Here is a 27,470-nt window from a genome sequence, read left to right on the forward strand (position 1 = left end):
AGTTGTGCTCGTTCTCAGCCCGCTCAGGAATGGCTGTGGCAGGCAGGGGAACTCCATGTGGGAAGGCTCCCCAAGGCCTGGCCGCGCTTTGGGAGCCAGGCCCTTCCCGGCGCCTCCACCTGGGAGTGCCACTGCTTTGCCAGGCTTGCGGGATGGGGCGGTGGGGTAGATCCCTGCCAATTTCACCCCCACCCCCGGCCCACGCGCTGTGCCCGGCTCGGGATGTGTCTGTGCAGGAGCAGCAGAGCTGGGGCCTCCCCCTGTTCCCATGGCTCTGGCGGGGTTCCGGGGCGGTGGGGCACCCGCCGATCTCGGTCGCTCTCTTGCGCAGGTGCGTGAGATCCTGGGCTGCTGCACCTGCCCCTCGCAGTTCCCCATGGTCAAAGTCTCCGAGGGCAAGTACCAAGTGGGAGACTCCAACGCGCTCATCTTTGTCCGGGTAGGAGGCAGCACCGCCGCAGTGACCTCGTGGCTTCGGGAATCATCCCCTTCCACTGCCAGGGACGCTGGCATCCAGGGAATTATCCCCTTCCCCTGCCAAGGGTGACAGCATCCGTCCGTGCATGCAGCCATTTGTCCATGCATCCATGTGTGCATCCGTTGGTCCATGCATCCATCCATCCAGCAGACCAGAGAGAGCCTGTGACCAGGGTACCAGGGCGACGGGTCACATCATTAAACCCAGGGAGGGCCAAGCTGAGACCTTGGAGCTGACAGGAATGGGGGCTCCATCCCTAGCCACCCCTATGGGGACCTCATCTCCTGCCACCATTTGTGTCCCAACCTTAGCAGCTCCTCCAGGCCTGTCCCATGTCCCCACCCAGTGCAGTGTCCCAGCTCGGGGGGGTGGCGGGTGACGCGGTGGTGACGGCGCTGTCCCCCCAGGTGCTGCGCAGCCATGTCATGGTGCGGGTCGGCGGTGGCTGGGACACGCTGGAGCACTACCTGGACAAGCACGACCCGTGCCGCTGTGCCGCGCTCTGTGAGCAGGGACCCGGGGCAGGGAGGGCACGTGGGGCCGTGTGTCCCCGCGCATGTCCCCGCACGGTGACGCGGGGCTCTCTGCCCGCAGCCCATCGCCTGGGCCAGCCGCGCGCCCCCAGCGTCTCCCCGCACAAGGGCCCCCCGCCTGGCGCGGCGCCCAGCCCTGGTGTCCCCCGGCGCGACAAGCGGCCCCCTGGGGACCCCTCCCTCACCAGGGCACCTCGGGGACCCGATGGCGACGCCGCGGCGCCTGCTGGGGCGCACAGGTAAAAGGCGGGGGATGGGGGTGGCTTCATGCTCAGCACCCCGGGTGCTGTTGGGGGATGGGGTGCCCCTCCCCCCTTGCTAGGGACTGTGGTCGGGGAAGCGGGGGGGGGGGGGCGGTCCCCAAGTTTGGATGGAGGGGGGGGGATGCCAGTGTCCCCTCCCCATGACTGGGCAGGGCTGGGGGTCCCCAAGGCTGGATGGATGGGGGGGGAGGTTCCCATGGCTGGACAGGTTGTGGGGGAGGGTGATAGGGTATTGGGGCGGGGGGCGCGGTTCAAGATTGGGCAGGACACAGGGTGTCAGTGTCACCCTCCCCCTCCCACCAATGGCAGGTGGACAGGGTGCCAGGGGGAGGATGTTTGAGGGGGGTCCCCATTGCTGGATGGGGTTGGGAGGTGCCAGGCTCTGGGAATGGCCCCCCAAACCGTGGGGGCGTCCTGGGACATGGTGGCGGGGGGCGGGGGGTGTCCCTGGGCCCTGGGGGGGGGGGTCCACAGCAGTGGGCGGCCCCCGCGGCCGCAGTGCGCGTGCGCCTTGACTGCCCCCCCCCGCCCCCAGGCCCTCACGGCCCCCCCGAGAGGGGCGGGGCCTCTTCTAGGCCCTCCCCCGCACGGTCTTGAGTGACAAGAGGGGGCGGGGACGGGTTGGGGGGATGGGCAGGGGGCCGGGGTGTCAGTGGGGACGCGGGGGGGTCAACGGGGCCCTGGGCGGGGGGGGGGGCTCCAGGGACCGGCTCTGCCCCCCGCCCGCAGCCGCCGTCCCCGGTCCCCGCTCCCGCTGCCGTCACGGGGTGGGGGGAGGGGGAGGTGTCTCTGAGCCGCCGCCGTTGTCCCCCCGCCCCAGGCTCCGCGAGGCGGCGCCCCCCCGGGCGCGGCGCTGCTCGGGCGACAGCGACTCGTCGGCGTCGTCGGCGCAGAGCGGCGCGGCGGGGCCGGCGCGGGGGCGGCGCGAGGGCGGCCGCGCCGCCGGGGCCGCCCCGCCGGGCCCCCCGTGCAGCCGCAGCCAGTCCCGCGAGCGCGGCCCGGCGGCGCGGGGCGGCCCCGGCGCGGCGGGCAGAGCGCCGCGCTCCCGCAGCCACGGCCGCCCCGGCGGGGACGCGGTGCTGCTCATCCGCCGCGCTCGCGACGGGCAGCACTCGTGGGCGCGGGCCGGCGGCCCCGGCGGCTCCGGGAGCTCCAGGGGCAGCCGCGCCGGCAGCCCTGCCCGCCGCGGCCCGCCCGCGCCGCGCAGCCCCGCGCCCCGCCGCGCGTCGCTGCCCGTGGAGCGGCCGCCGCCGCCGCGGCCCCGGCCGCGCTCCCCGGCGCGGCCCCGCTCGCCGGCGCAGCCGGAGCTGGAGGGGCTGGCGCGGCGGCTGCGGGCGCCGCTCTGCCTCGAGCCCGGCCAAGAGCAGCGGCTCCTGCGGCGCCTCGAGGAGGAGTTTTGGGCCAACACGCGGCAGCTGGAGCTCGACGGCTACGCCGAGACGAGCCCGCGGCCGCCGCCTGCCGAGCCGCCCGCCGCCGACTCGGCCTATTGCTCCTCCTCGTCCTCTTCGTCCTCCCTGAGCTTCTTCAGCAAGCACGGCCTGGCCGGGCCGCCGGGGCCAGGCCCCGACGGCACCGCGGGGGATGGTCGCTGGCAGCCCCTCTCCAGCAGCTCGGATGAGGGCAGCTATTGCCCGGGTTTGAGCGACACGCTGGATGGCATCGAGCGCCCCGACGCCGCCTCTGACACGGAGCTGGCGCTGCCCGAGCCGGTGGAGGACAGGCTGGACGAGGAGGAGGAGGCAGCGGCGCCTTCATCCCGCCGAGTGCCTGCGTGGCCCGGGGCCAGGCCACGGCTGGACACGCAGCCCGACAAGAAGCCGTCGCGTATCCCCACGCCACAGAGCTGTCGGGCGCTGCCGCAGCCCGCGCGGGATGGCCGCGCCGCGGAGCACAAGCCCTGGCGGGCGCTGCACAGTGTCTTCACCTCCTTCCTGGAGCCCTCGTGGGGGCCCCACGAGCCCCCGGCACCCGACGGTGGTGCCTGGCCCTGAGCCCCCACCCGGTCCCATGCTAGGAGGTGCCAGGCAAGATTGGGCAGGGGGCACCCTGGGGACACGGTGGCCCCGCTGTCCTAGAAGAGAGTCCCCATGGGGGGATGAAGGGCAGGAGGCACTGAGCGCCGTGGTGGGTGCTCCTCTTCCTTGCGACACCCCATTGGTCACCGGGACAGGCCCGTGCGGTGGAGCCCGGCTGGGAAGCAGGGACGTGGTGGTCACGTGAAGGAGCCCCCACCCCCAGCCATGTGCAAAGGGCCCTGGGGCCACGGGCACCTCGGTGCCACCCAGTCCCACCAGGAGCATCAGCGGGTGCAGGGGGAGCATTGGCAGCCCCAGGAGCAGACTAGGGAGAGCAATCTGCTCTCCTCTTCTTCCTGCTCTCCGTCTTGTCTTCTTCCTTTTCTCTTCTTTCTCTTCTCTGACTTTTCTCAGCTTTTCTCAGCTTCTCCCTCCATCCTTCAGATGACTCGGGGACACACGGCTCATGTCATGGTCTATATTTGGGGGACAGGGGTGCTTGTTCCTCCAGCCCCCGGTAACCGCAGCCCCTCTCGCGCTCCCTGGCCGGCCGTTCCTGTGCCCGTAGCTGCCTATTTATGTAACTACCGCCTGTTTATGTGGCTCTGCGTAGAGACCCCAGCGGCAGCCAGTAAAAGCGACTGACCCCAACTGTCCCTGTGTCCCTGTCATTTTTCTAAGGGGAGGCAGTGGGAGCTGCTCGGGCAGGGAGGGAGCTCAGAAGGACCCCAAGACCAGCAGCAGAGCAGGAATCACCCCCAGGATGTCACCAAGCCCCAAGGAGACCACGGAGGAGCTGCCCCTCACCCCGGCCTCTGGTCCTGCTGCTTCCAGGCCTGGACCTGCCCCCCGCCATGCAGACAGCAGGTCCAGGGGCAAATGTCACCTTTATTCCATGTCCTTTTAAAACAAGTCACCATACACAATATTTATATTATATATATTGGGTATTTACTGGCGGGAGCTGAAAACTTGCACCAAACACTTCTATGGAAGGGTGATCAATGGCTTTATTTTGGGGAGGGGGGCACAATTAGTGTCACCGCGGGGAGAAGGTCCCCTCGAGCACCCACGGGTGCCCGTGGGGCAGGGAGGAGGGCAGCTGCCGCGGGCAGGGGACACCCAGGAGGTCTCCCCTGCCAGGGTGGCTGGGGGCGGCCCTTCTCGTAGCCACGAGCCCTTGGGGCTCCTTGGGAAACGGCTCCCCTTGGGGAGGGGGAAAAAACCCTCAGCCCAGGGATCATGGCTGGAAGGGGGACAGGGAGGCCGAGGGCAGCACCCAGCAAGCGGAAGAAGCCAAGGTATCATCTGGACGGAGCGGCCCAAGAGCAGGGGGAGTGTTTCTCCCCGGTCCATCCCTGCGCTGCTCCCCCAGCATCGTGGAACACAGGAGTCCCCTCCACAGCCCTGGATGCAAATCCTTCCGCAGCCCCCAGCCGCGTTGAGGGATGAGACCCACCACCGGATTTGTGCAGGGCTGGGATGGGGACACATGTGGGGACAAGGGCACCGAGGCAGCGGGGGCCTGGGGAAGCAGAGGGGACTGATGCCTGGGCTGCAGCGTCCTGTCCGCGCCGCAGCTGCGAGCAAGGACGGGCGCACGGAGGACACTGCAGGACGCACACAGGGATTTCCACACGGATGCAGGGAGCGCTGGGGAAGCCCCTGCCTCCCTCCCCGGCCCCTGGGAGCCGGGAGCAGTGGCTCCGCCTGCGGCACAGCACAAGGGGGGCTCCAGCTCCCGCTTCTTCCGTGCAAGGACGAGGAGGGAACATGCAGGCAGGGCCGGCGTCGCGCGGGCCGCGCTGCTGCGGCTGTCAGTTCTTCAGCACCGTCTCATAGGCCTGGAAGACGTAGGGAGCCACCTCCGGTGCACGGCATTTCAGCGAGAGCTGCAAGAGAAGGAAACACAGTCTCAGGACTCGGCCCCACGGGCGCTGCCCAAGGCCCCCGGCAGCCCCCGCCACCCCCAAAAGCAGCTTCTCCCTCCGTGGGGTGACGCATAGGGAAGGCGCCCGCCTGCGGGAAGCTGTGCGCCGGCCCTGCCGCCAACTCACATCCTGCGCCGTACTCACCGGGGAAGCGAAGCGAAGCGAAGCAAAGCAGAGCTCGACTCCACTTCACCTGCTGCAGCCGCCCCGAGAGCTATTTGCTTGCCAAAGAGCTTTAATCGTAACGAGGCTGGGCTTTGAGCTCGATGCTGGCTCGCAAAGCTGTGGAGGAGGCTGCAGCCCACAGGTACTAAGGGCTCAGTTTGGCCAAGGAGAGGAACATCAAGCTCCAGGATGAGGATTTTCTGATGGGGAGCTCAGCCTAGGCCAGCGCGTAATTTGGACAACGCAACACGCGTCCTGCGAAGCTCAGCGCTCAGCTCCATGCTCCCCTGCAGCCCTGGGAGGGCGCCAAGAAGAAGCCCGAGCGCAGGGAGAGCGGTGGGAAGCGCCGGGGAGCAGCCGGCCCCAACCACGAGGGCTACAAACCAGTGCGCGAACCTCCAAATCCTGCAGCGTGGGGCGGGCGGGCGGCCATGCAGCGGAAACGGAGACAGACAGAGGCGAGTGAGTCACCGCGCAACGGCCGCAGCAACCCAAGCAAACAAGAGGCCACGGGAGCGACGGGAAGCGGCTCCACAGCGGCAGCCCCAGGCAGCCCGGTCGGGCACGGCCCTTTCTGCTTGCAGGGGATGGGGGTTGAGGTTGGGGTTTTTTCTTTGCTTTCCATATTTGTCACTTGGCTGGAACTTCCTCCCCACACAAGCATTTCTGTTGGTGGTGGCAGTGCCGCCGATGGTTGCTACCCCGTGGCCGGCGGTCGCTACCCCGTGGCCGGCGGTCGCTACCCTTCGGCACGGCAACGCGCTGCCCCGTCTGCACAAGGTCAGTGGACCGGAGCCGACGGCTGGTGGAGGCCGTCCCGGGAGGGCCAGTGGGCCTGGCGAGGGGAGGGTGCTCACGGCAACACTTTGGCCACCAAAAAGGCTGGCTGTCCCCGCCACGGTGCGCGTCAGCACCTGAAGACAGGGCTGGCAGCGCCGCTGGCTGCTCCCACCGCTGCGTCCCACCATGGCGGGGGCTGCCGGGGACCGGGCCACCCTCCCGGAGCTCCCAAGCAGAGAGCAAGGACGAGGAGAGCGTGGGGGGCAGTGCGGGCCAGACGCAGGGAGTGTTTCGGAGAGGCCCTACCGTGAAGCTGGGGTTGCTGGGCTGGATGCGCAGCTCTGCCAGCACCCAGATGCCGTTGGTGAGCTTCAGCGACTGGTAGAGCATGTCCTGGCCCTCCACGTTCCTCTTGGCGATGGTGAAGATGTTGCTGCCCTGGAGCTTGCTGCTGACGGCGTCTGTGCGGGCAGAGACGTGGCTGCCCTTCAGAGTGGGGCAGCCCACGGGGGCTGGATGCTGCACAAGCAGCATCTCACCCTGGCAGGCAGGGGACAACCTGGCACCGTCCCAGCACACCTCAACTCAGAGGCCTTAAGGGCAAAGAGGAGCAAGAACTCAAGTGCCAAACAGGAGCGAGCTCCTTGGCTCTGCCTGCTGCCACCTCTGCACACACAGCCCTGGACCTTCCTGCCCCAAGTCCTGAGCTGGGGTGACTGTGAGTCTCATTTTGACCATGGTCCTGGTGGCTCAACAGCCCCGGGTGATGCTCTGCTGCCCCTGAGGACACGGAGCACACACGGAGCCTCTCCACCTCCGTCCACACAGGGCGCTTCATGGTGCTCACAGCCTTGGCTGGGATAACTCGGATAACCCCTTGGTCACCCAGGGCAGCCCAAAGCCCCCGGACAAGCTGAGCTGGGCCCTTCCAAAGGGGCCGAACGCACCTGCATTGAGGGAACAGTCCTTGATCTGGAACTGGGCCTCGTTCTCGTTGGGAATGTCCTTCCACGTGGCCAGGAACATCTGCCGCTCTGCGGGAAGGGAAGGGAGCAGCGCAGTGAGAGCCAAAGCAGTCCCGAGCATGGGGCAAACGCAGAGGCCCGTGTCCCCATGCAGCCGGGAAAGGGAGGGCTCCACTCTCCTTGCCCTCCCCTCCAGCAGCCTCCCAGGATCAGCCTCACTCAGCGTTAGGAAACTGCCTGCTCTGCTGGCTTAGCAAGCTGAATTCGCTTCAAGAGGAAGCGCCAAAGGAAGCAACATAAGAGTGAAATGAGGGGACTTGGTGGCAACGAGCTCTTAGAAAGTGGCTCAGGGCACCTTCAGGTGGCCACAGCTTGGTCATGCTGGCCCTGGGCTGCCTGCACCAACCCAGCCTGCTCCGGCATCCTGGCGGGATCAAGCTCTCTCAGGCAGGGAAGGCAGCTGGGAGGCCGCCGAGGCCGCGAAGGCACCTAGTGACGGGTGGCTAAAGTGCAGGACTCTGCGGCTGCTCCCACGCCCCCACTCACCCATCTTCCCGTCCTCCACGAAGAGGATGTGTAGCGGATACAGTGTGCTGAAGTAGAACACGTCAATGTTGTTTTTCACGGCGACCTAGGAGACCCAAACACCAGGACGTCAGCGCTTCCTCGCGCATGGGGCGGGCGGGCGATGCCCAGGCAAACGTTCCTGTCCTCCCGCAAAACCCCCATCCCCGTGGAGCTGGGCGTCTGCAACACGTCAACACGGAGCTTCCGCTGCGGACAGAGCACTTCGCAGCAGAGCTCGATATCAAATTCACAGCCGACAGGAAAGGCAGGACGATGAGCTGAGCACTTTCTCCTGCTGGCTTCCTGCTGTCACGAATCCTCCCAGCTCCCCTTCGTTTGCTTTCCTCCCCGCACAGCCCCCCCGCAGCCCCGTGACACCCTTCTTGCCCAGGCTGCACTGACCCAAGTGTCCCCCCCAAGTGTGCCCAGCTGGTGTCTGGGCACAGAGGAGACCCCGGGGCCATGCCCTACCTGCAGGTTGTTCAGTGGGTCCATCTTCATGACAGAGCCGACTGTGTTCAGGGGCAAGGAGATCTCCACCGACTGGTTGGGGGCGAGAGGCGCGTGGACCTGCAGCGGAGCTGCCGGGGCTAGGCCAAAGCTGCGAGGACACCAGAGAGAGCCAGAATCAGGATGGTCAGCGGAGAATCAGGTAACCACAGGGAGAGAGAGCCTGACCCCACCCTGCCCGGAGGAACAGCCTCCTCAGCCAACTTCTTAGAGGCTCTGGTTTGATCATCACCGCCACAGCCATCAGCAAGAGAAGGATCATCACGAGAGGCTCCTCCCGGCCGCACACCCGCTCACAGCCCCTTCCTGCCGGCCCTCTGCCCCCGCCGCGGTTCCACGCGAACCCACCGGGCAGGGCCGCCCTCCCCGGGGACACTGCACACACCGGGCTGCCCAACGGCTGCCTCGGCTCTCCAGGCACTAAACCTCACGCTCGTCCCCGACAGCCTCACTTAAAACAGCAGAGGACTCTGCCGGGTGCTGCCAGGCTTTGCCACGGCCGCCCCGCAGAGCCGAAGCCCTGAGAGCAGCTCGGCCCGTCGCAGAGCGGAGCGGGGACGGCGCCGGCAGCCGCGACGCACCGGGGACCCTACCTGTTGCGGTTGAACTGGATGGCAAAGTCAGACATGACCTGCAGGGCCTTGTTTGTTAGCACGAGGTCCATGGAGATGGAGCCCACCTGGCGGCTGAACGTGCCAGAGATCTCCAGCCCCTTGGCCTTCATGGCAGGGAGCCAGACCTGCATTAAGGACACAAGAAATCCACGTGGCTTTACCCAATCTGAAACACGAGCTGCAGAGGAGCTGAACTGAGCAACTGGTTCACAGGGTTCCCGCACTCAAGGACATGGAAATCCCACAATGTTCCACTGCTCCAGACACCCTGGGATGTCAGAGCAAGCGCCCCCAGGATGCAGACTCCTGTGGGCAAAGCAGACAGGACCAGGTAGATGGCAGCACATCTATTACTTCCATCCCTCCCAAGAGCTCAGCCCAGGCACGTGCAAGGCCCTGGAGGCAGAGCAGGTGAGCGCGGCGGGAGGGACCTGCCTTCCAGTCCCTGCTGCAGTGTCCCCTCTGCTGCTGACCCTCTCCCAGCACGTGGGTGCAATGGGCTGGTTCCCACCAGCCGCATGGGGCCCCGGGGCTCTCTACCCTCCTCGGTGCCCCAGCTCCAGCCTTGGCCAGCAGCTTAGCTTCGGCTCGGCCTCCTGTCCCACTCACCGTTTTGGGTGCCACGTAGGACCCTGACAGGGCACCCACTCCTCCGGTGAGGTCAAAGAGGTCTCCGAGGCCGCCACCGATGGGTGCCCCCAGGTTGGCGGGTGCTGCGGTGCTGGGCGCCGGCGCGAAGCTGCCTCCGCTGCCCATCTGTGGGAGACAAGGGAGCAAGTTAAGGGGGTCCCATGGGGCAGAGGCAAGCGAGGAGGAGGAGGAGGAAGAGCACACTCACGGCAGGGCTGCCTCCCACATCGCTCCTCAGCTGTGAGAGACAGAAAGGGAGAGGCGGTGAGCGCGGACCGGGCAGCACCCGGCGCGTCGTGGAGAGGGAGCCGCACGAAGCCCCCCTGGTCAGGGAGCCGAGGCCTGGGCTCACCGGGGTTGCCCCGGGCGGCACCGCGGGTCCTGCCGCGCGGGGGCATCGGCCCATCGAGCCCCTGCGTCGCCCTGCTCTTCCCGGCGCTGCAGACGCCGCGTTGGGGGCGCACAGAGCAAGAGCAGAGAGAGGCCGGGAGCAAAAGTCCCCGGGAGGTCACGGGTGCCGCTCACACGTGGCGGCTCTCCGCCTCTCCCAGGGCGCCCGGGGCCAGCGGGAGGGGATGAGCTTTCCCTGCGGGAAGCACCGGGCTCCTGGGATGCCCCACGCTGTCACGGTGCCGCTCCGGACTCGGCCCCTGCTCTGAGGTTCGGGGCACCCAGGGGAGACAGGGCACAGGGAGGGCCGGCACGGGCGCCTGGGCTGCTCGAGGAAGCCAAGGAAAGGCTGATCCATACCCCTTCCGACTCGTCCCCCATCTCCAAGCGGAAGCAGGCAAGGTGGAGAGAAGAGCCAGCCGCATGCAGAGACGCAAGCCAGGAGAGGAGAGGCAAGGAAGGTAAGGAGAGAGAGAAAGGCAGGAGGGAAGAGACGTTAGTGCAGCGGTCCTGCCGGCCTGACCATCCACTGGTGTCTCACGTGGTGGCTCTGCCCCTCTGGGGCCAGCAGAGCCCGGGCAGGTCGCTGGGGACAGCACAGGCACGAGACTGTGGTGGCTCACATGGTACAAGTCATGGCCATGTCCCAGCCATGACCACAGGCCTGGGACAATGCAGCAGTGGCCCTTCCGAGGCCTAGAACTGTCCCCTCCTACCGGCTGGTCACCTGGGGACACAGCACCAGGGGCTCTGGCTGCGCAAAGCCGGTTGCTGCGGGCAGGGCAGCGGTGCCCGCGGGGCCACCTCTCGCTGCTGCTGCTGCGCTTGCGGGATGACAAGGAGCCACCCAGCTCTCCCAGCGCGGGAGGAGACCCCGTGCGGGCGGATCTTGGCCCAGCCCTGCGCTGCGGAGGAACATCACTGCCAGGGCAGCAGATAGGCCCGAGAAAGGCATCGCTAATCCCTGCCCTTTCCAGCTGCCTCGTCCATCCGTCAGGATGAGCCGGCAGGTTGCGGAGCTCTCTGCTCCCTTCACTGCTAAAGGCAGGGACCAGCCCAGGTGTCTCTGCGGGGACAGGCCAGGCTCGGCCGAAGCGGCTGCGGGCGGCAGCCCCCAGCGCGACGCCCTGGCAGCCTGGCACGGGGACCCGCCGAGGCGGGAGCGCACAGAGCCGCCACCTACCAGGCTGTCCAGGCCGCCGCCGAGGAGGTCCACGGCGCCCATCTGCACGGAGGAGGCGGCCATGGGCGGCCCGCTCACCGGCGGGCCCAGGTCCAGGTTGAGCAGGTCCCCCAGCAGGTCGCCCTGCGTGGGGATGACGGCCGGCTGCTCCGGCGCCGGGACACCCGCAGGGGCCACATCGGGGCTCTCCGCGCTCTCACTCCTAGAGAGAGGGACAGGAAAAAGAAGCGTGAAAAACGCGATGCCAAAAAGCTCTGCTGAGCCAACAGTCCCAACTGGAGGTGGGAGGGATGTGATTTGCCCAACTGAACACTCACAAAGATGTCCTGTCCCAGCAGTGATGATCCCAACATTCAAAACCCTCTCACAGAGATTCAGCTTCCATTTAAATCCAAAGTCACTGCAGAGGGCTTGCAAGCATGGTGCTTAACACAAACCAGCCCTGCTGCTACAGGGAGACCTTATTTGGGGATACAGGCATGAAGGAGAGCCCATTCCCAGGAGCCTTGCGGGGGGCTTTAACACCCGAGCACGGGTGACACCACTGAGACACCACGTCCCGCACGACAGGAGCTGCCAGAGCGTTTGTGATATCCACCATGGCTCAGTTCAACGCAGGAAAAAGAGCCCTGTGATTCCAGAGAGCTGCATGTGCCGATACATAACGCCAACACCGACCAGCTCTGGCACAGAGGCCCAGCATGGAGCAGCAGTCCCACTTGGGCGAGCAAGCCCTGAGCTGCCCAGCTCCTCACAAACTCAACACAGGCCACAGAAACAGCCTGGGCAGGAGCGGGACAGAGGGGAGCAAGCAGAGACACTCACGAGCCTGTCCGTGGAGGCAAGCTCTTGTGCACGACCCCTCGGCTGCCCTCCACGAAGGCGCTCGGAGGCTTGTGGTAGACGGAGGCCAACGTGCCGATGTAGCAGATGAGCTCATCCAGCAGCGTGGGCTCGATCAGATCCGTCTCCTCGGAGATGAGGGGCTTCTCCGCCAGCACCACCTCCTTGGCAGCCACCGGGTCGGTGGAGAGCAGCCGCCAGTAGATGTAGCCGCGGTCCCGCAGGTCTGGGTTGTCCGAGTCCTGCAGGAAGCACGGTGGTTAGAGCCAGGGCAGGCAGGCAAGGAACGCTGCAGCAAACAGAGCACTTCAGAGTGTCTTTGGGCCACAAATATCTTGTGCCACCTAAGTCAGAGCGTTAGAAGGAAAATCTGGCCCATGTTGTGCCTCTGCTCTGCAGGGCTGCATGGGTACCCACGTTGTTACACTGGTGCTAGTAGGGAGATGGGGCACAACGATGCCCCGTGCTGCAGCAGACTCCCGTTTAGCCACCAGCATTTCCATCTAATGCTAATGGGCATGAGGAGACTCTCGTGACGGGCACTGCACTCCCACAACATTCCCGCTGCTTCAGGAGCGACAAGGCACTTCCAGGAGCGGGGTACGCACCTGCGTGGCCAGGCTCAGCACCTGCTGCACCAGCTCCTGCGTCTCCGTGGGCTTCTTCAGGAAGAGCTTCACGATAGCCGTGAGCAGCTGCAGCTGGACCTGCAGCAGAAACGCGACGTCGGGAAGGGAGGGGAGAACCCGCACAGCTTTGGCGGAGAAGCGCGGGAGCTTCCCCGCACGCGCGGCCTCTCTCGAGATCCGTCACAGGGTGACCCACTGGGCAGCGGTGACGCCACTCAGGGCTCTGGGGACGGCTCTCAGCCGAGTCTGAAGGTTCTTCGGAGCCGATGGCTGCGCTCGCAGCCTGCCGGAGCCGTGGGCTGGCAGAGGGCACTGGGTCAGATCCCGGGACTCCCCCAGTCCCAAGAAGATGAAGCTCAGAGCACCCTTCGAGTCACAGACAGGCAAGCGGGAACCATCCGGCTGTCCCCCTGGACCCGAGGCAGCGTAGGCGGGATCAGTGACTGTTATTCCAGGCCTTCCCTGTTCACTTGGCTGTGACTTAATTCCATGGTGTTTTATACAGCAGATAGAAATCACCACAGGTGACACTCAAAGTTGCCAAATGAAAACCTATGAAGCCACTTGTCCCACCTCAAGGAGGCGGCAATTGAAGCAGCAGAAGCTACGTCCCCATGACAGTGTCTTCACCCAAACTAGAAGAGGTCCCCAAAAACCTGGCGAGTTCCCTTCCTGCAGCTTGTGTGATGGAGAGGATGGAGGGAAGAGGTGCAGCCCCGTTCCTGCTCCTCAGGCCCTCACAGACCGGAGTCCCCAAAGGCTTCTCCTGTCCTGGCACAGAGGAATGGACCAAGCGACCAGCTGCTCCCTTCCAACTTTTAAGGGAGACACCAGCAACGTGGTACCTCATGGGACAAATATGTATGGTCTACAGCCAGGACCAACAGAGCACTCTTGTCCAAAAGCCTGCGAGAAACAACTGTCCTGAACTTGCTGGAGCAGGTTGCTTTCTTCAAAGCATATTAGCACAAGCTTTTTTGTGGTTTCCTCCTCAAGAAAAGCCTCAGGTACACAAAAATATTCTCAGCCACAGGAGTGGGGGAAAGCCCCTTGTTCTGGACCAAGTCGCTGCCTTGACCAAGATGAGACAGGAACGACTTTGAAGGACCAAACCCTCAACTCACCCATGGCACAACCAACTGGGGTTACCAATGGATCAGGCCTCCCTTCACCCAGAGGAGCCGTCTCTCCAGGGACGGTGTCCCCATCCCTCCCTACCTGGGTGCTCTCGTCGTGGAAGCCCTCCAGGAAGCTCTCCAGGAGCTCATCAGCGTTGTCGATGCGCTCTGCGTACTCCCCCACGATCCAGATCATGGCAGCCCGGGCCTCGGGCTCGTCCAAGGAGTCCAGGTTCTCGCACAGGGTGGCAATCACACTCTCGTACCTTCAAAAACATGGCCCACGCTCACCAAATAAAGAGAAGGAGCCCAGGCCCAACCTGGCCAGGCTCTCTGATACCCCCGGCAGCCTGGGAGCCAGGGCATCGCCAAGGGTGCCAGCGCTCCCAGCTCGCTCGTGCTGCTCTCAGGGAGGGATCCAGCCACCGGCTGGTCCCCAGTGCTGGCACTGTCCACGCTGACCCCTCCAAGCCCTCAGGTATGTGGGGCACGTGCCCCTGCTCGCCCTGCCCTCTGCAGAATCCACCTCTCAGCCCGTCTCCATCTTCGCTCCAGCTCCGCAGCAGCCCTGAGATACTGGAGATTTGCACCGACTTCCTGTTCGTTACTAATTCTGTTCATTAGTAACTATTATTGCTATTAGTTCATTACTTCCTGGACATGACAGTCGCCCACTTGTGATGGATCAGCCTGAGGTCTCCCCTCGCTTCCAGCTACCCTTGCACATTGGACAGGAGGATTTTGGAGCTACTGCAATCAAAAACCCATCCAGCTTCTTCCCCAGAGGCCACATGAGATTATTCTACCCCCATCTCAGGCAGCTCCATAGTCCTTGCACTGATGCTACCACCAGGACCACCGAATTAAGAGCCAGAGATGGTTGATGTCAATGTGAGCAGCCTCAAGGTCTCTGCCAGCTTTTGCCTAGCCAACGCAACTCAGGACACGGTCTAGGCTGTGCAAGGCTCTCCTGTCCCCATGTTAATGCCTGGAGACACATTAGCTCATTAGCACAACTCAGAGCAGATTTCCCACGTGTCCTCTCCCTGGCCTGCGAGGACATGGGCAGCCAGGAAAAGATGCACAGCTGATTTCTGACGAAGCCCGCTGCAACCCGGGGCTCCAGGCAGCTTCAACACGGGCTGCCAGGCAGGAGGGAGCAGTAGCCCAGCCCTCCACCAGCCCTCAGCCTCTCCAGGGCTCCATTCACACGGATGGGCACCAAGCGTGGCCGGTGCCGCCCGGGGAGCACTCGCCCCGCGCGCCGAACCACGTACTTGTTGGGATACTTGCGGAAGATGTCCTTGATGACCACGATGGCCTCCTGCACCACGTAGTTGACTTTGGTCTGGATGAGGTCCAGCAGGGTGCTGACACAGCGCTCAGCCGATTGCTGTTGGGGGACTCGGTCAAATGCTGGGGCTCTCACGTGTCCCCCTCGGAAGCCCCCGCCGCCCTCCTCACATCCCCTCCTTGCTGCAGTCTGTTCCCCCCATCCCTCCCAAATCCCAACGGAGGGTGCGCAAGCACAGCCTCCCATTCCCGCTCCTCAAAGCTGGGCCGGGGTCACCCCATCCCTCCCGCAGGATCCAAGTGCCTGCTCCAAGGGCCGGGAGTGATCCAGGGTGTCTCCCTGACTTTCTGAGAGAGGAGACTCCTAAACTTTGCCTTAGCTTGGATCTTTACAGCCACACTCCTCAGGGTTAACAGCAAGGAGAAAGCAGAGCTAAGGAGAATGTCATGGTGATAAATCCTGCTGGAAGAGGCTGGCTGGCAGACCAGAGGGATTGGTTTAGCAGCAGCAAGCCGGGCCAGCTCAGCTCCCTGGTGGGAGCTGAAAAAAAACACGCTGGCCCCAGCGCGTCTCCTCCTCCATCTCTCCGAGCTGCCTTGCTGCTGTTAAGGTGCTTTTGTCATGCAATTGCGATGCTCTGCATTAATCCAATATAAAATTGGCTGGCTCAAACCCACCTGACCTTGTCTCTAAGCACGGCTCTTCACCAGCCACACAGAGCCAGGGCAAAGCGCAGCAGGAACTGCAGAAACGTCTCGAGTAATCCCTTCCCCCAAATTACCTCTGAGTGGATGCAACCCCCTCCCGTCCCCTTTGCTAAGGGATTAACTCGCTCCCAGCACTCCCGCAGTCTCCATACAGGACACTTGTATAATCTGCTTCCTAAACACGTTAAGGCACATTTGGCAGCCCAGTCTGTTGTGAGCAGCCAAACACGGTGTGCGCAGGGATCCTGAAAAGGCTTCCATAGCAAATGGCAAGGGGGAAAAAGCTCCCTGGGAGCGCCCTTGCCCAGCCACAGCTGCCAGCAGCAGCACGAGGGGACATGGAGGCGCCTGCTGCTCTCCCCAGCCAGCTCAAGCTACACCCGAGCTTTGTGACCAGCTCTGCTCTCCCGGCCCGCTGACCCGTGCCAGCACTCACCTCGACCTTGATGGCGCAGCGGCCGATGGCTCGAACCGCCTTCCTCACAAAGTCCACGTCCACCTCCGTGGCATATTCCTTCAGCTCCGCGAGCACCTGCCAAGAAGACGGCACAGTGAGAGCGCCGCTCCCAAAGTCTCGGATGGACGGATCAAAAGGAAAACACTGCAGCATGCTCCCTAACACTCAGCACCACGGGCCAGTGACCACAGCAGATTGGGTGATACGGCCAATGCCTTAATGTTCTGCAAAGACACAGGCTATGTTCACGTCTGTAACTTAATTCAGTGCCTGTAAGCACCAGTTCAGATCTTGCTTGATAATCGGGGCAGAAGTAGCCCCCTAGACACCCCTCCCTTGTCACTGCCAGGTCTTTCTGCAGTTCTGCGCCAGTTTTCCCAGGGAAACACAGTGCAGAACTCCCCTGCGTGCCCTCCTTGGTGCCCACCCAGCCAGCCGAGGCGGCACGCGGCTGTCCAACCTGGGCTATGTTGGCCTGGGAGGCCAAGCGGATCATGATGTCCAGCTTCTCCAGTTTGACATAGATGGGATCGTTGTACTTCACAAAAAACACCTTCATCTCGTGCTTCAGGATCTCAGGCCTGGAGGACAACAAGGGGCAGGAATTAAGGGACACTCATAACCTTCACTTTGACCACAGAAAGCAACAGCAAAAAGCCTCCGGAAGCCACGGATTTCTGCAGAGCTTTCAGGATACGGAGAGGAGTATCATATGATTCCTCTTGTGGCAAAACTGTCTGCGAGACCTGACCGCTGCTCCCACATCCAGGGTGCTCTGCAGGCAGAGGCCAGGCTGAGCCGAGCACGAGCAGCCCCAGGAAACCCCGCAGCGGCAGGCCAGCAGGACGGGGCTCCTAGGCCGTGGGTGCAGGAAGGTTTCTGGGGCTGTTCAGTGCCAAGCAACCCGAGATCCGTGCTTATTCCCCCAGGAAGCACTCCCTTGGCTCCCCTTTGCTGATGCACAGGGAACAGAGCGCAGCCTGGCTGCCAACTAAGAACACATGCGAGACAACAGGGGCCGATCGTCTTGCCAAGGTCGCGAGGGACATCTTGGGGCTGCAAATCCCGATCCCTCGGGAGGAAACCAGGCCTTTCACATCAAAGCATCCTCCTTGGACAGCTTGGAAAGGGACAGGCTTTGCCCAACCCCAAGGAGGCAGCCGGTTGCTCCCGTTCCCCCTCGCAGGGACGCTAATTGCTTTCCACTCCTCCCAGAAGCTGCTGCTATTTTTATTAGCCCACAGCGGTGGTAACTGGTAGGAGAGCGAGTCAGCTGCCCGCAGCGCAGCTCTCCCGCGGGCTGCAGCACTCTGGGCACGTGCGCGGGGCCTCACGCACCTCCCAGCCACGGCAAGGGGACACAGGGACCTTTCAGCACATGCTCATTTGAGAAGGACGACTGCACAGAAACAACCCAGCAGAAATAGCCCTGCTTCACCATGCATCTCACTAGATGTGTAACAATGAAACCAAGGTCTCAGCTCGTCGCCATTCCACCTGCCGCTCCCTGCCCAGTCCCTCTCCTGATTCTCTAGGCTAATTCTTGAGTTTTACTACTAGAGAAGAGATAAAACCCACAGAAAAGGGTGTCAACCAGCCCTGACACTACCGCAGTCACCAGGTTGGCAGCAAGAGGAAGTCACATTGGGCCCCTGTCCTGCCCTGCCAGGGCTCGCACCTCTTCTGCACGATGAGATTGATGTTGCGGAGAGCCACGTACTGCAGCTCCGGCTCCGCGGAGAGCAGCGTGACCAGCGGCGGTGCTAGCTTCTTCAGCAGCGTGCCATAGTAATCCAGGTCCTTCGACAGCATCTCCATGAACTTCATGAGCACCTTCACGGCTGACAGCACCACCGCGGAGTTGGCGTGGGACAGCCGGGGCGTCACCCGCTCGCAAATGCTGCGGACGTCAGGAGGGGACACAAAGAGAAAGGTCACCAAAGCCAGACTTCCTAATTAAGGTACAATATTACTGCTAACACCACTCAGAAATGAGGCACTAGGAGCAGGACAGGTGCCCACCACATTAGCACCATCCCAAGGGATGTTTCTCCAGCTTAGACTCCTCCAATGATGATTATTTCCCAGCCTGCCTAGAACCCAATTCCAGCAACTCCCCTTCAGAGCTCTCCAGGGCCCAGCCTGCTCCTCCCAGCACCATCACATTTTAAGGCAGCTGGAAAGGTGCCAGCAAGGGGACAGCAATCCCTGGGTGACTGCAGCAGCTCCCAGGTGGCAACGCCTGCTCACGGGTCAGTGGCCCAACGCACATGTCTGCTGCTCCGCCAACGGGAGCAGAAAGCCAAGTGTTAATGAGCAGTTTGGAAGGAAGCGTAAAGCCCTGCCAGGACACGGCGCTGGAAGCAAGCGGCCCTTCCACGCAATGCCTGCCTGTTCCCTTCCCTTTCCAAACCTGCTCCAGCCGGGTCCTGGCAGCACCCAGAGCCTGCCTCACCTCTGCGCTTCCCGGTCATCCTTGGGCATGTAGTTTGCCAGACAGTCCAGGATGAAGATCTGGCCCCACTCGGTGCATTCGTTCAGGGCCGTGAGCAGCTTGTTGATGGACTGGGGGTTCAGGTCCAGGAGGTTGCTGCTTGGGTGGGACTCTGCTATTTCCGAGAGCGCAGCGACTGCATTGGCCACCACCTGCCAGAGGGGACCAGACACGCGTTATGGGACAAGGAAAAGAGCGGATCAACATCCTGCAGGGAAGCGGGCGCAAGCGGACACGCCGCATCCTTGATGCCAGCCTCCCGCTCGGACACACTCCCATCTCGGTGACATCTGGGCACCAGGCCCTGCAGCCACCACTGCCCCATGGCCCCACGTGGCATCGCCTCCAATGGGAGCACGTGGCCCCAGGAGGCCGCCCGGCCCCACGTCTGGTATGACGGAGCCCAGTTTGCAGACTGGGAAAAGGAGCCCCAGCAGCAGAGCCCAGGCCCGATGCCAAGGGGAGCACAGTAGGCACATCCCAACAGACGTTCCCGTGCTCCATGGGCAAGAGCCTCTGCCCCAAGCTTATCCCTTGCACTGCTGACCGAAACACAGAGGGAAGAGTGGGATAAAGTGATTCCCGATGGCACGGCTATGTCCCGACTAGCTCCAGGCAAACAGGGATCAACAGCTCAAAGGAGCTGAGCTTTCAAAAAAACAGGCTTTAGGTCAACTGGACATGTCCCATGCTTGGAAAACCTCTCAGGATATCTGGGAATGATGGGGGACAATAACAGTGCTCCAAGGCAGTGGAGACACTATCCACTTCAACTAGGCTGCACTGGGAATAACATTCCAGAGGAAGAGCGAGCCCCTCCAGCTGCTCCTAGTGCAGCCCTGGCTGTGCTGCTGCCCCCAGCTCCGAGCAGCCTTCGCTGCCGGCCCCCAGGCAGCAGCAGAGCCCCGAGTCCCTCTGCGTGGGCCAGGCAGCCCGGCCACCCCCGGGCACAGCAAGCGCGGCGGGACGGGGGCGCCCGCGGCAGGAGGGAGGCAGGTCTGCGTCTGCCCGGCAGCCTCAGAAGGAGCCGCAGCAGCATTTTCACTCCCACGGTTTCGTATCGGAGCCGTCACACAGCTCCCGTGACCGTGATTCATCCCCTGGAGGGCAGCGCCGCGGACGCTGCCCACGAGCAGCGGCAGCCGCAGGGCTGCACTCCAGCAGCTCTTGCCCAGCTCTTTGCACAGACAAATCCCAAGACCCTTCTGTCCTGTCCCTGCATCCACTCGGGACAGCGGCAGGTTCCCATCGTTACCTGCCGCTGCTCCTGGTGTTGCTCTTTTCCTGGCTGCTCTCTTATGAGAGATGCAGTAACTGCTCCATCTGCCTGTCCCCAGGCCCCTGTGACCACCCTACTGCCTTCCCCCAGCAGCCCCAGGCCCGCTGGGCTCACAGCGAGGCCCAGGAGCACCTGTGTCCCCAGGCTGACAGCTGCTCCCTTGTCACTTTGTCCCCCAGTGCCAGGAGCAGGACACGCAGCATCCCCAGCCACCAGCTGTCCCCTGCTCTGGCTAAAGCAGCACAGCCAACGGGAACGGAGCTCAAAGGGAACACAACACCACATTTGGGAGAGGCTGGATGAGGGGAGGTACAGGGCAAGGGAAACAACCGGCAGCAGTTGGCAACAGCCATCGTGAGACAGCCCATTAAGACAGTGAAGAACTGAAAAACGGGCAAGGGAAACAGCATGCAGAGATGAACGAATGAAGGAGGGCATTTATTGCCACTGGGATAAGAATAGAGGATGAGGAAGGCAAAAAGGCAATCACCATGGGGTTGGAGTCCGAGATGAGGTCCTTGAGGGTATCTAGGAAGCCCTGGTCCTCCACCAGCTGGGCGTTGATGTCGTGGAGCTTGGCCACGCAGACGGCCGCCGTCTTGCGCACGTAAGGGTCCTCATCCTTGAGGCACTTCCGCAGGGGCTCACACAGATACTCCGTTATCTTGTCCACCCGGATGCAGCCCATGGTCCGCACGGCCAGAGCCCGGATCAGAGGGTTTGGATCCTCACAGTCCTACAGGAAAGAGAGGTCAGATATCCAAGGCCACTAGTCTTTGGATCAGACTTCAGAGGTGGCTTCAGGAACTAAATTCTTACTTGACTACCTAAAGTCTAGAGGTTTTAACCCTCATTCTTCAGGAAACCCAAGAGTGCTTCAACACAGAAGAAAGGTCTGAGATCTGGGGTGCTCAGAGTTTTAACACCACCATCTCTCACTCCAGACACACCTCCAGCAATCAGGTGTCATCACACCAAGAAGTCAAATTCATGTGCCAAGCGGCAAAGCCACCACCTGACCCAGGAAATGCATCTACAAGGTTTGCTGCCTTTTTTTTTTAAAAAAAAAAAAAAAAAAAAAAAAGAAAAAGAAAAGTCTCTCAGAGTCCATATTCCCCCCAAAGCCCTCCAAACCTCTTACCAAAATGATCTGGCCACATCTTGGCTCCTAGCAAACATGCTCTTTGGCATCTGATTCCTAGAAGGAGACCACAAGGGCCTTCCCGGTTCCGAAGACTCAGAGAGCAAGTTCACATGAAATGAGTCCCTAAAAGCTCATAGGAACTGCCCACAACTGAAGCTACCACTGAGAGAGCACGGAACACGGTACTGCTGCCAGGAACAGGCTTTTCTCCTGATTTTCTCCTGCACTACTGGCTGAATTTGTTCTCTTATCTAGTGCTAAGGGAACCCTTAGTGCAGAACAAGATTTGGAAACCTGCCCTCCCTCTCTTCTTTGCAGCTGGGTAAGCAGCAACCCGGCATGGGCAGCCTCCTATGAAAGCCCAGGGGAAGGCAGGGAACGGAGGGCAAAGTCAGGGCAAGGATTCTGCCACAGAAAGGACCCCTCGCTGGTTCAGAGTTTAGTTCTTTGACAGAGAAACAAGAGGACTCCAGGCCTAAGGAAAGGAGATTCCCAGCTCCCTTTTCTCCTAGCAGAGAAGCTCTGAATCCTCAAAGGTGAGAGCAACAGAGGGTTTCAGAAGAGATGCACGTGGCAGGCAGAGCGGATCGTGTCAGGGACACGCAGCTTCCCCCCCTCACCTTCACAAACGTGTTCACTGCCATGATGGCCATGTCTGGCTGGCTCTTGGCGTAGTTCATCAGGTAGAGGTAGACCAGCTTCTTCAGCTCGAGGTTATCCGTCTGCATGCAGTTCACCACGTCCGGGAAGAGAGCACTGGAATGCAGAACAGCTCCATGAACACGGCCACGCTGCGAGCAGGGCAAGATGCCACCCCTGTGTGATCATCTGCCACTTCCACAGTCTCATGGGGGCTCAATACATCCCTGGAGCCAGGAGGCCCCAAGTCCTCACATAAGCTGAGCCTACTCCTCAGTGACTTTATAGACGGGACTAAATAAGCCATCCCACCCCTGTTTTTCTTCATGGATCTCTATCAACTCCAAGCAGTCCCTAATGGACATCACTTGGTGTAGAGAGCATTGTTCAAACCTGGTTAATGGAAAAAGGACATAGCCAGGCAGAGCTGATACGGAGGGCTTAAGTAAGACAAAGGACAGAGTTTCCTTGAGATAAAGAAGTTGATGCAGCTGCACAAAACAAAGGCAAACAGGAACCGGTTTGATACCGGAAGAATGAAGAAGCTGCTTGCTTCTCTACTGTAATCTGGGCTGGCCAGACAGAAGTTATCTTCAACCAATCGTGAGCTCAAGCTTTGTAATATGCATGAGGTTAATTAAGAAATGTATAAAAAGCAAGCTAAAACGACTAATAAACGAGTCTTGTTGATGACCAACTGGTGTCAGCAGTCTCCCTTTCTCCTACAACTTGGGCTCTCCCAGACCATTCCCACAGAGCTCTGCTGTATCCCAGCTCCACATGCGAGTTTCCCCTTGGACTGGGAGCAGGTGCCACATTAACCAGCCATCACCAGATGTGCAGAAAGGCTCCAGTGACTGCGCTGCTGCCAGAGCCCTCAGCTATGAGCACGAGTCACTCTGCGTGCTCGCTCCCTGAGCACAGACCCACCAAAACGGCCTTACGCTTTTGCAGACATTAAATCCTGCCTGCTGCAAACTGCTAAGCAGCCACGCCGCATCCTACGGTCTCGGAGAATTTAATCCTAAGGGCCCAGCATAATGAATAGCCTCACTGCCCAAGGGAATGATACTCCAGAAGGGAGCTGCAGAGCCATAATGCTGCCTGTGCAGAGCTTGGAGTCTTCCCCTCTCTAAACCTGTCCTCAGTGAGTGAGAATTAACAACCCTAAGGCTGCAGATGCCAGATAAGCTATTTTGCAGTGGAAGACAAAGACAGACCAATTAGACTGTTAAACCACCCCAGGACATGCCGCCCCAGCCGAGGGCTAACACAGAAGTTATCCCACGCTGACAGATGTCTTTTTTTCCCCCAGCAGCTTCTCTGGGAGCAAAAACCAGCTGGAACTTACAGGCCAGCTCCAGGGGACGGCAGCCCGTGCTGCAGGACAGGCTCCCTGCGAGCAGAGCCAGCCCCCGCCGCTGCTCTCAGCCCAGCCCAAAACTTCCCCCTTCGGGACCCCTTCACCTTCCTCCATCAGCACCCTGGGAGCAAGGGATGGGATCCCTTGATTCTGCAAATATAGGGCCCAGATCATAATTTTGCCCCACCTAAACCTCAAATGCCCCTTTAAAAGCCAAAAGTCTGTGTCTGTGTGACCAGCTGCAGCAAGGGAAGGGCAGGAGACAAAAGGGAGGCAGGGAAAGACCCATCTGCCCCTCTGCCAGGCCGATGAAATAGGGGGAGAAGCAGCTGCCTAATCCCTCGGACTGCGCTCACCGCAAAAGGATTACTGACCCCGAGGCACAGGCATCAGCCCCCTGCCAAAACGGCTCCTGGAGGCCTTTGCTTCTCCTTCCCGCAAGGCAGCACTCGAAGGAAGCGGCAAGAACCCCAACACACTCACCTGGCAGCTGGACCAGCCCTCTGCCAGCCACGTTACTACCAGGGCCGGGCGAGCACCACCGCGCCCGGCGGCTGCTCTCGGACAAAACGTTTTGGTGGCCACAGCAGGTACGATGGTGGCCACGGGCTAGCCCGGTCCCGGCCCAAGAGCAGTTTGGGGTGAGATAAAGCAGGCCCGACCACCCCAAAACAAGGGCTGCAAACAGGGGCTCCCGCCCCAGTGACTGCTTGGCTGCGCTCCAGGAGCTGCCGCTCCGCTTGCTCGGAGCGTGTCCGGAGCCTGGCCGTGCAGTCCAGGTGCTCCCAGGGTCCAACCCACCTGACGTCTTTGCCGACGGTCATGGACGCTATCACCTTCTTCACGGCCTCTTTCTTCTTCTCCTTCTTGTCGCTGTTCAGCTCCGCCTTCAGCTCAAATATCTCCCCTGGAGGAAAGAAGGAAGCTCGGGCTCGGCCGGGGGACGCAGTGTCCTGCTCATAGCACCCACCTCGCCACCCCAGCGGGGACATGTCCCAGCTCCGAGCCCGCTCCCGGGACACACTGCGGAGCAGGGAACAAGGGCTGGACCCGAGAGGGGCTCACCCGTCTCGCAGCCGCGGGGCTGGCAGCAGAAGGGAGATTTAACCTCGCAAACGTCCCCCCAGCAGCGAGGGCGACTCCAGGGGCCTCGGCTTTTTCTCCACAGAAATGGAAACGGCAGCACCCAGGGGAAGCGGAAAACAGGCTGCTGCTTCCCTGGCGCTTCTGATGGCTCTCCAGGGCCAGGAGGAGCTCAGAGGCCTCCATGGACAGGGATTTCAGCAGCACAGGGAACCCCCATCCTCCAAAGGGGGGGAAAGGCAGACAAGGAGCCCCATGAGAGCCAGGCCACTGCTCTCTGTGCAACGGGCAGCAGCCAGCACAGGCATGAGCTGCCTTTCCCGACAGCGCTCAACCAGCGAGGGGCATCGCGGCCCACGGTCCCTCCTGCCCTCAGGCAGCTGCTGCAACAACTTGGGATGAACATCCGGAGCACGAGGGCCTCTGCTCCAGCAGGGCTCCCTTGCCCACGGAGCGGCCACGCGTGCAGCGCGGTGCTGCCCTGAGCTGCTAAAGCCGATCACGGCGCCACTCAAGGGCTTGTGCGGGCTCACGCGGCGGCCAGCAAGTCCAGCGGGACGGCCTCAAGGCCCCCGTGGCTCCAGCACCCGCCGTCGGGCTTCTTTGCACTTAAGGAAAGGGCTGTGCTGCCCCCGTGCCCTGCACGTCACCTTTCTTGGTGGTGGTGAAGTACTTGGAGTCCGTCATGGTGGCGTCCGGCCTGCAGCGCGTCCCTGGCGGGAGAGGCACGAGAGGGCGTCAGCGTCAGGCAATCCTCCTCCTGCTCAAGTCACCGGGGAGGAAAACCTCTGAGAAGGAAAAACAGGGGGGAAATAACATGAATTCTGGGGGGAAAAAGGCACAAGGGCGACAAACCCGGAGACAGCCACAGCCAAGAGCGCAAACGACAGCGCCCCAGCAAACGCCTGGCAAAGCCACCCGGGCCCTTCTCTCCAGCGACCAGTTCTCCAGTGCTGCTCCTTTAAATGGAAAGGGCAGATATTACATAATCCTGAGGGTCTGGGGTGGATTTAGAGCCGGGCGGATGCACAAGCAGCCGAGGGCCCTTTATAAAGGGCAGCGGGAAGGCTCCGATACATCTCTTACAGCTCCTTCCTCCCTTCTCTCTTTGGCAGCGGCAATAAAATAACGGGACAAGCAGCCACGAAGTCCTGCAGCAGGAGCTCAAACGCGGGTTATGCAAAGCCAAATGTGCCCCAAAGAGCCCCGATTTAGAACAGAACTGAGCGACTTTAGGCACGGGGAGACCCTCATGCAGCTGCACGACTACAACACGAGAGAAGTGGCCGGAAATCCAAGCTCGCTGCGCAGCCCAGAGGAGCCCAAGCCAGGTACCAGATACCTGGGATAGAGAGAAATAAATGGGGGCAAAATCGGGCCGAGGCCGCAGGACAAGCCCACAAAGCCGCCGGCTTCGCTCCGAAGCACACGTGGAGGCTGTGGCACCGTGATGCTCCTCCCCGCACGAGCAGGATTCACTGCAACAGCCGACCCAAACGCAGGCCCGGAGCGCTAGCACATCCCTCCCAGCTGCACCTCCCACTGCCTCCAGCCCCCGCCTAGCAGGGAATAACGCGGTTTGGATGCTGGGAAAGGGAGCGGATAGGCCTTTAGGGAGGCAATGGGAAGCCCCAAGCAGCTCCCCGGGCAGCACAAGGAGTTTTTCCCTATGTGGAAGCTGGTTGCTCCCAACTGGACAGCGCCGAGGAGGAAGCGGCTCAAGGATGGGGGCACAGATTCCTACATATCTGTACAGCTGGAATAGGAAATGGCTCCCGGACGGGCTATCGGTTGTTTCACTGCCAGGTCCCTCTTCCAGAGGGCAGAAGGAAGGAAAAACCCTGTTTGCTGCTCACGGCTGCTCTGCCTTCCCCTGCGCTCACAGCGTCGGGCAGGGGTGGGAATGCTCGGAGTGGGGAACAGGAATGGTAAAAGCTGCTCCCCAAAGCTCCGGGAAGAGCCGAGGCTCCTTGTCCTTTGCATTCAGCTGTGCTTGCCGAAATGCTTCCCTAGCCTGGGAGCAGGACTCAATCCGTGGAAAGGGCAAATTCCCACTTTCAGGCTGAAACCTGGGCCCATTCAGGCAGAGGCAGGGGCTGCCTCGCACTCAAGGAAGGGACGAAAACAGCCGGAGAAGGAGGTTCTTCTCCATAAAGAATAAGTTCTGGATGGGAAGAGGGAAATGAAGACTTCCAGCAGAAGAAGCTCCAGGATTCACTTTGGAAGGACAATCAAGACCTGGTACTGCATGAAGTCACTTCCCAAGCAAAAAAACAAAAGGCAGAGACCCCGTTTCTGTGCAAACCAGGAAAGAGGGGATGGGAGCTGCCAGTGCCGACCCCCTTCACAGCCTCTGCCACAAGCGTGACAGTGTGACATTAAACCCAGAGCACAATCGGCTGCAGTGAAAGAGGCCTGGGGCTGCCCCAGGCGCCCGAGGCTGAGGGACAGGCAGAAAACTAATGTAGGGCACCAAAACCCACGGAACGGCCCGCGTAAAGCCCGAGGCTGCGGAGACGGGTGGCAGCACAGGTCGCCCCCCTGCCCACGGCTGCAGCTCCCCGCGCTCCGGCAGCTCCCGCTTGGGCTTTCCCAGGCTTCTCCCGCCAGGAAGGCCTCTCTCCCTGAGAACAAGGAGGCTAAGGTGCCCTAATGCCCCACACAGTGCAAGGACGGTGTCCCCAAACCCGTCCATTTGGGCGTCCCCAGATCCGTGCGTTCAGGGGTCCCCAAACCCGTGCGCTTGGGCGTTCCCAAGCCCGTGCGTTCGGCGGAACCCAGACCCGTCCGTTCGGGGGTCCCCAAGCCCGGGCCGCCCCCGGGTGCGCTCCAAGACCGCCGTAACTCGGGGCCTCGGCCGAACCGAGACCCCAGCGCGCGGCCTGAGGCAGCGGCAGGAGCGGCACCTGCCCCGGGCGACAGCGGCCACCGCGGCGGGACAACCGGGCAGGGTGGCCCCGCGCCGGGGAGGCGGCCGCCCCCGGGACGCGCGGGGAGCCGGGCGCGCAGCCGGGCCGGGGCGTCCCGGGGTCCGGGTCCCGGTCCCGGTCCCGGTCCCGGTCCCGGTCCCGGTCCCGACCCTACCTCCCACCGCCGCCTGCTGCCACCGGCCCGCGGAAGTGAGCGCCGACCGCGGCTGCGCTTCCGGGGCGCGGGGCGGGGCCACGACCGAGGGCGGGGCCTAGCGGGATGGGGCGGGGTCCGAGAATGGGGCGGGGTCAGAGGAGGGGGCGGGGTCAGAGGAGGGGCGGGAGCGCGCAGGGCTGGAGAGCTCTGAGCCCGTGAGGGGAAACGGGGACAGAGGGCACACGGACAGGGGACACAGGGACACATGGACAAAGGATATGGGGACACAGGACATGAGGACATAGGACACGGGAACACAAGGACACA

The 27,470-nt window shown here is 62.2% G+C and overlaps 2 protein-coding genes and 1 non-coding gene across 3 annotated transcripts; 1 reads left to right on the forward strand and 2 right to left on the reverse strand.

Annotated features, from left to right (window-relative positions):
- Nucleotides 1-331: 331 nt before the first annotated feature.
- On the forward strand, nucleotides 332-3,268 carry GAS2L1 (growth arrest specific 2 like 1; the record flags this gene model as incomplete). Its single annotated transcript, XM_088532239.1, has 6 exons — nucleotides 332-439; nucleotides 886-982; nucleotides 1,073-1,250; nucleotides 2,095-2,181; nucleotides 2,326-2,429; nucleotides 2,523-3,268. Coding segments are annotated over 6 exons (1,320 nt in total), but the record flags the coding sequence as incomplete, so codon positions are not given.
- A 1,795-nt stretch (nucleotides 3,269-5,063) lies between these two features.
- AP1B1 (adaptor related protein complex 1 subunit beta 1) lies at nucleotides 5,064-27,179 on the reverse strand. Its single transcript, XM_088532274.1, has 23 exons — nucleotides 27,162-27,179; nucleotides 24,728-24,790; nucleotides 23,796-23,901; nucleotides 21,613-21,748; nucleotides 20,339-20,584; nucleotides 18,531-18,721; nucleotides 17,754-17,975; nucleotides 16,536-16,656; nucleotides 16,055-16,150; nucleotides 14,895-15,010; nucleotides 13,718-13,883; nucleotides 12,479-12,577; nucleotides 11,853-12,112; nucleotides 11,028-11,229; nucleotides 10,205-10,225; nucleotides 9,668-9,692; nucleotides 9,434-9,582; nucleotides 8,804-8,949; nucleotides 8,172-8,301; nucleotides 7,680-7,764; nucleotides 7,116-7,202; nucleotides 6,475-6,629; nucleotides 5,064-5,184 (listed from the first exon to the last, which is right to left on the reverse strand). The coding sequence occupies exons 2-23, from the start codon at nucleotides 24,762-24,764 to the stop codon at nucleotides 5,110-5,112; spliced, it is 2,871 nt and encodes a 956-aa protein (XP_088388400.1). The 5' UTR covers nucleotides 24,765-24,790; nucleotides 27,162-27,179; the 3' UTR covers nucleotides 5,064-5,109.
- On the reverse strand, nucleotides 8,391-8,492 carry LOC148593074 (small nucleolar RNA SNORD125). Its single transcript, XR_015913821.1, has one exon. It is a non-coding gene; the product is annotated as a small nucleolar RNA SNORD125 (small nucleolar RNA).
- Nucleotides 27,180-27,470: the final 291 nt, after the last annotated feature.

This window comes from Tinamus guttatus, unplaced genomic scaffold (assembly GCF_059628265.1).
Source record: "Tinamus guttatus ecotype Peru unplaced genomic scaffold, ASM5962826v1 Tinamus_guttatus_pri_ptg000459l, whole genome shotgun sequence".
Lineage (NCBI taxonomy): Eukaryota > Metazoa > Chordata > Aves > Tinamiformes > Tinamidae > Tinamus > Tinamus guttatus.

Excerpts from the sequence above, each read along its gene's own strand:
- AP1B1 (XM_088532274.1), bottom strand. The coding sequence starts at position 24,764 with ATGACGGACTCCAAGTACTTCACCACCACCAAGAAAG. Across the intron at positions 23,902-24,727 it reads CTTCACCACCACCAAGAAAG|GGGAGATATTTGAGCTGAAG; the intron begins GTGACGTGCAGG and ends TCTTTCCTCCAG. Across the intron at positions 17,976-18,530 it reads GATGACCGGGAAGCGCAGAG|CATTTGCGAGCGGGTGACGC; the intron begins GTGAGGCAGGCT and ends TGACGTCCGCAG.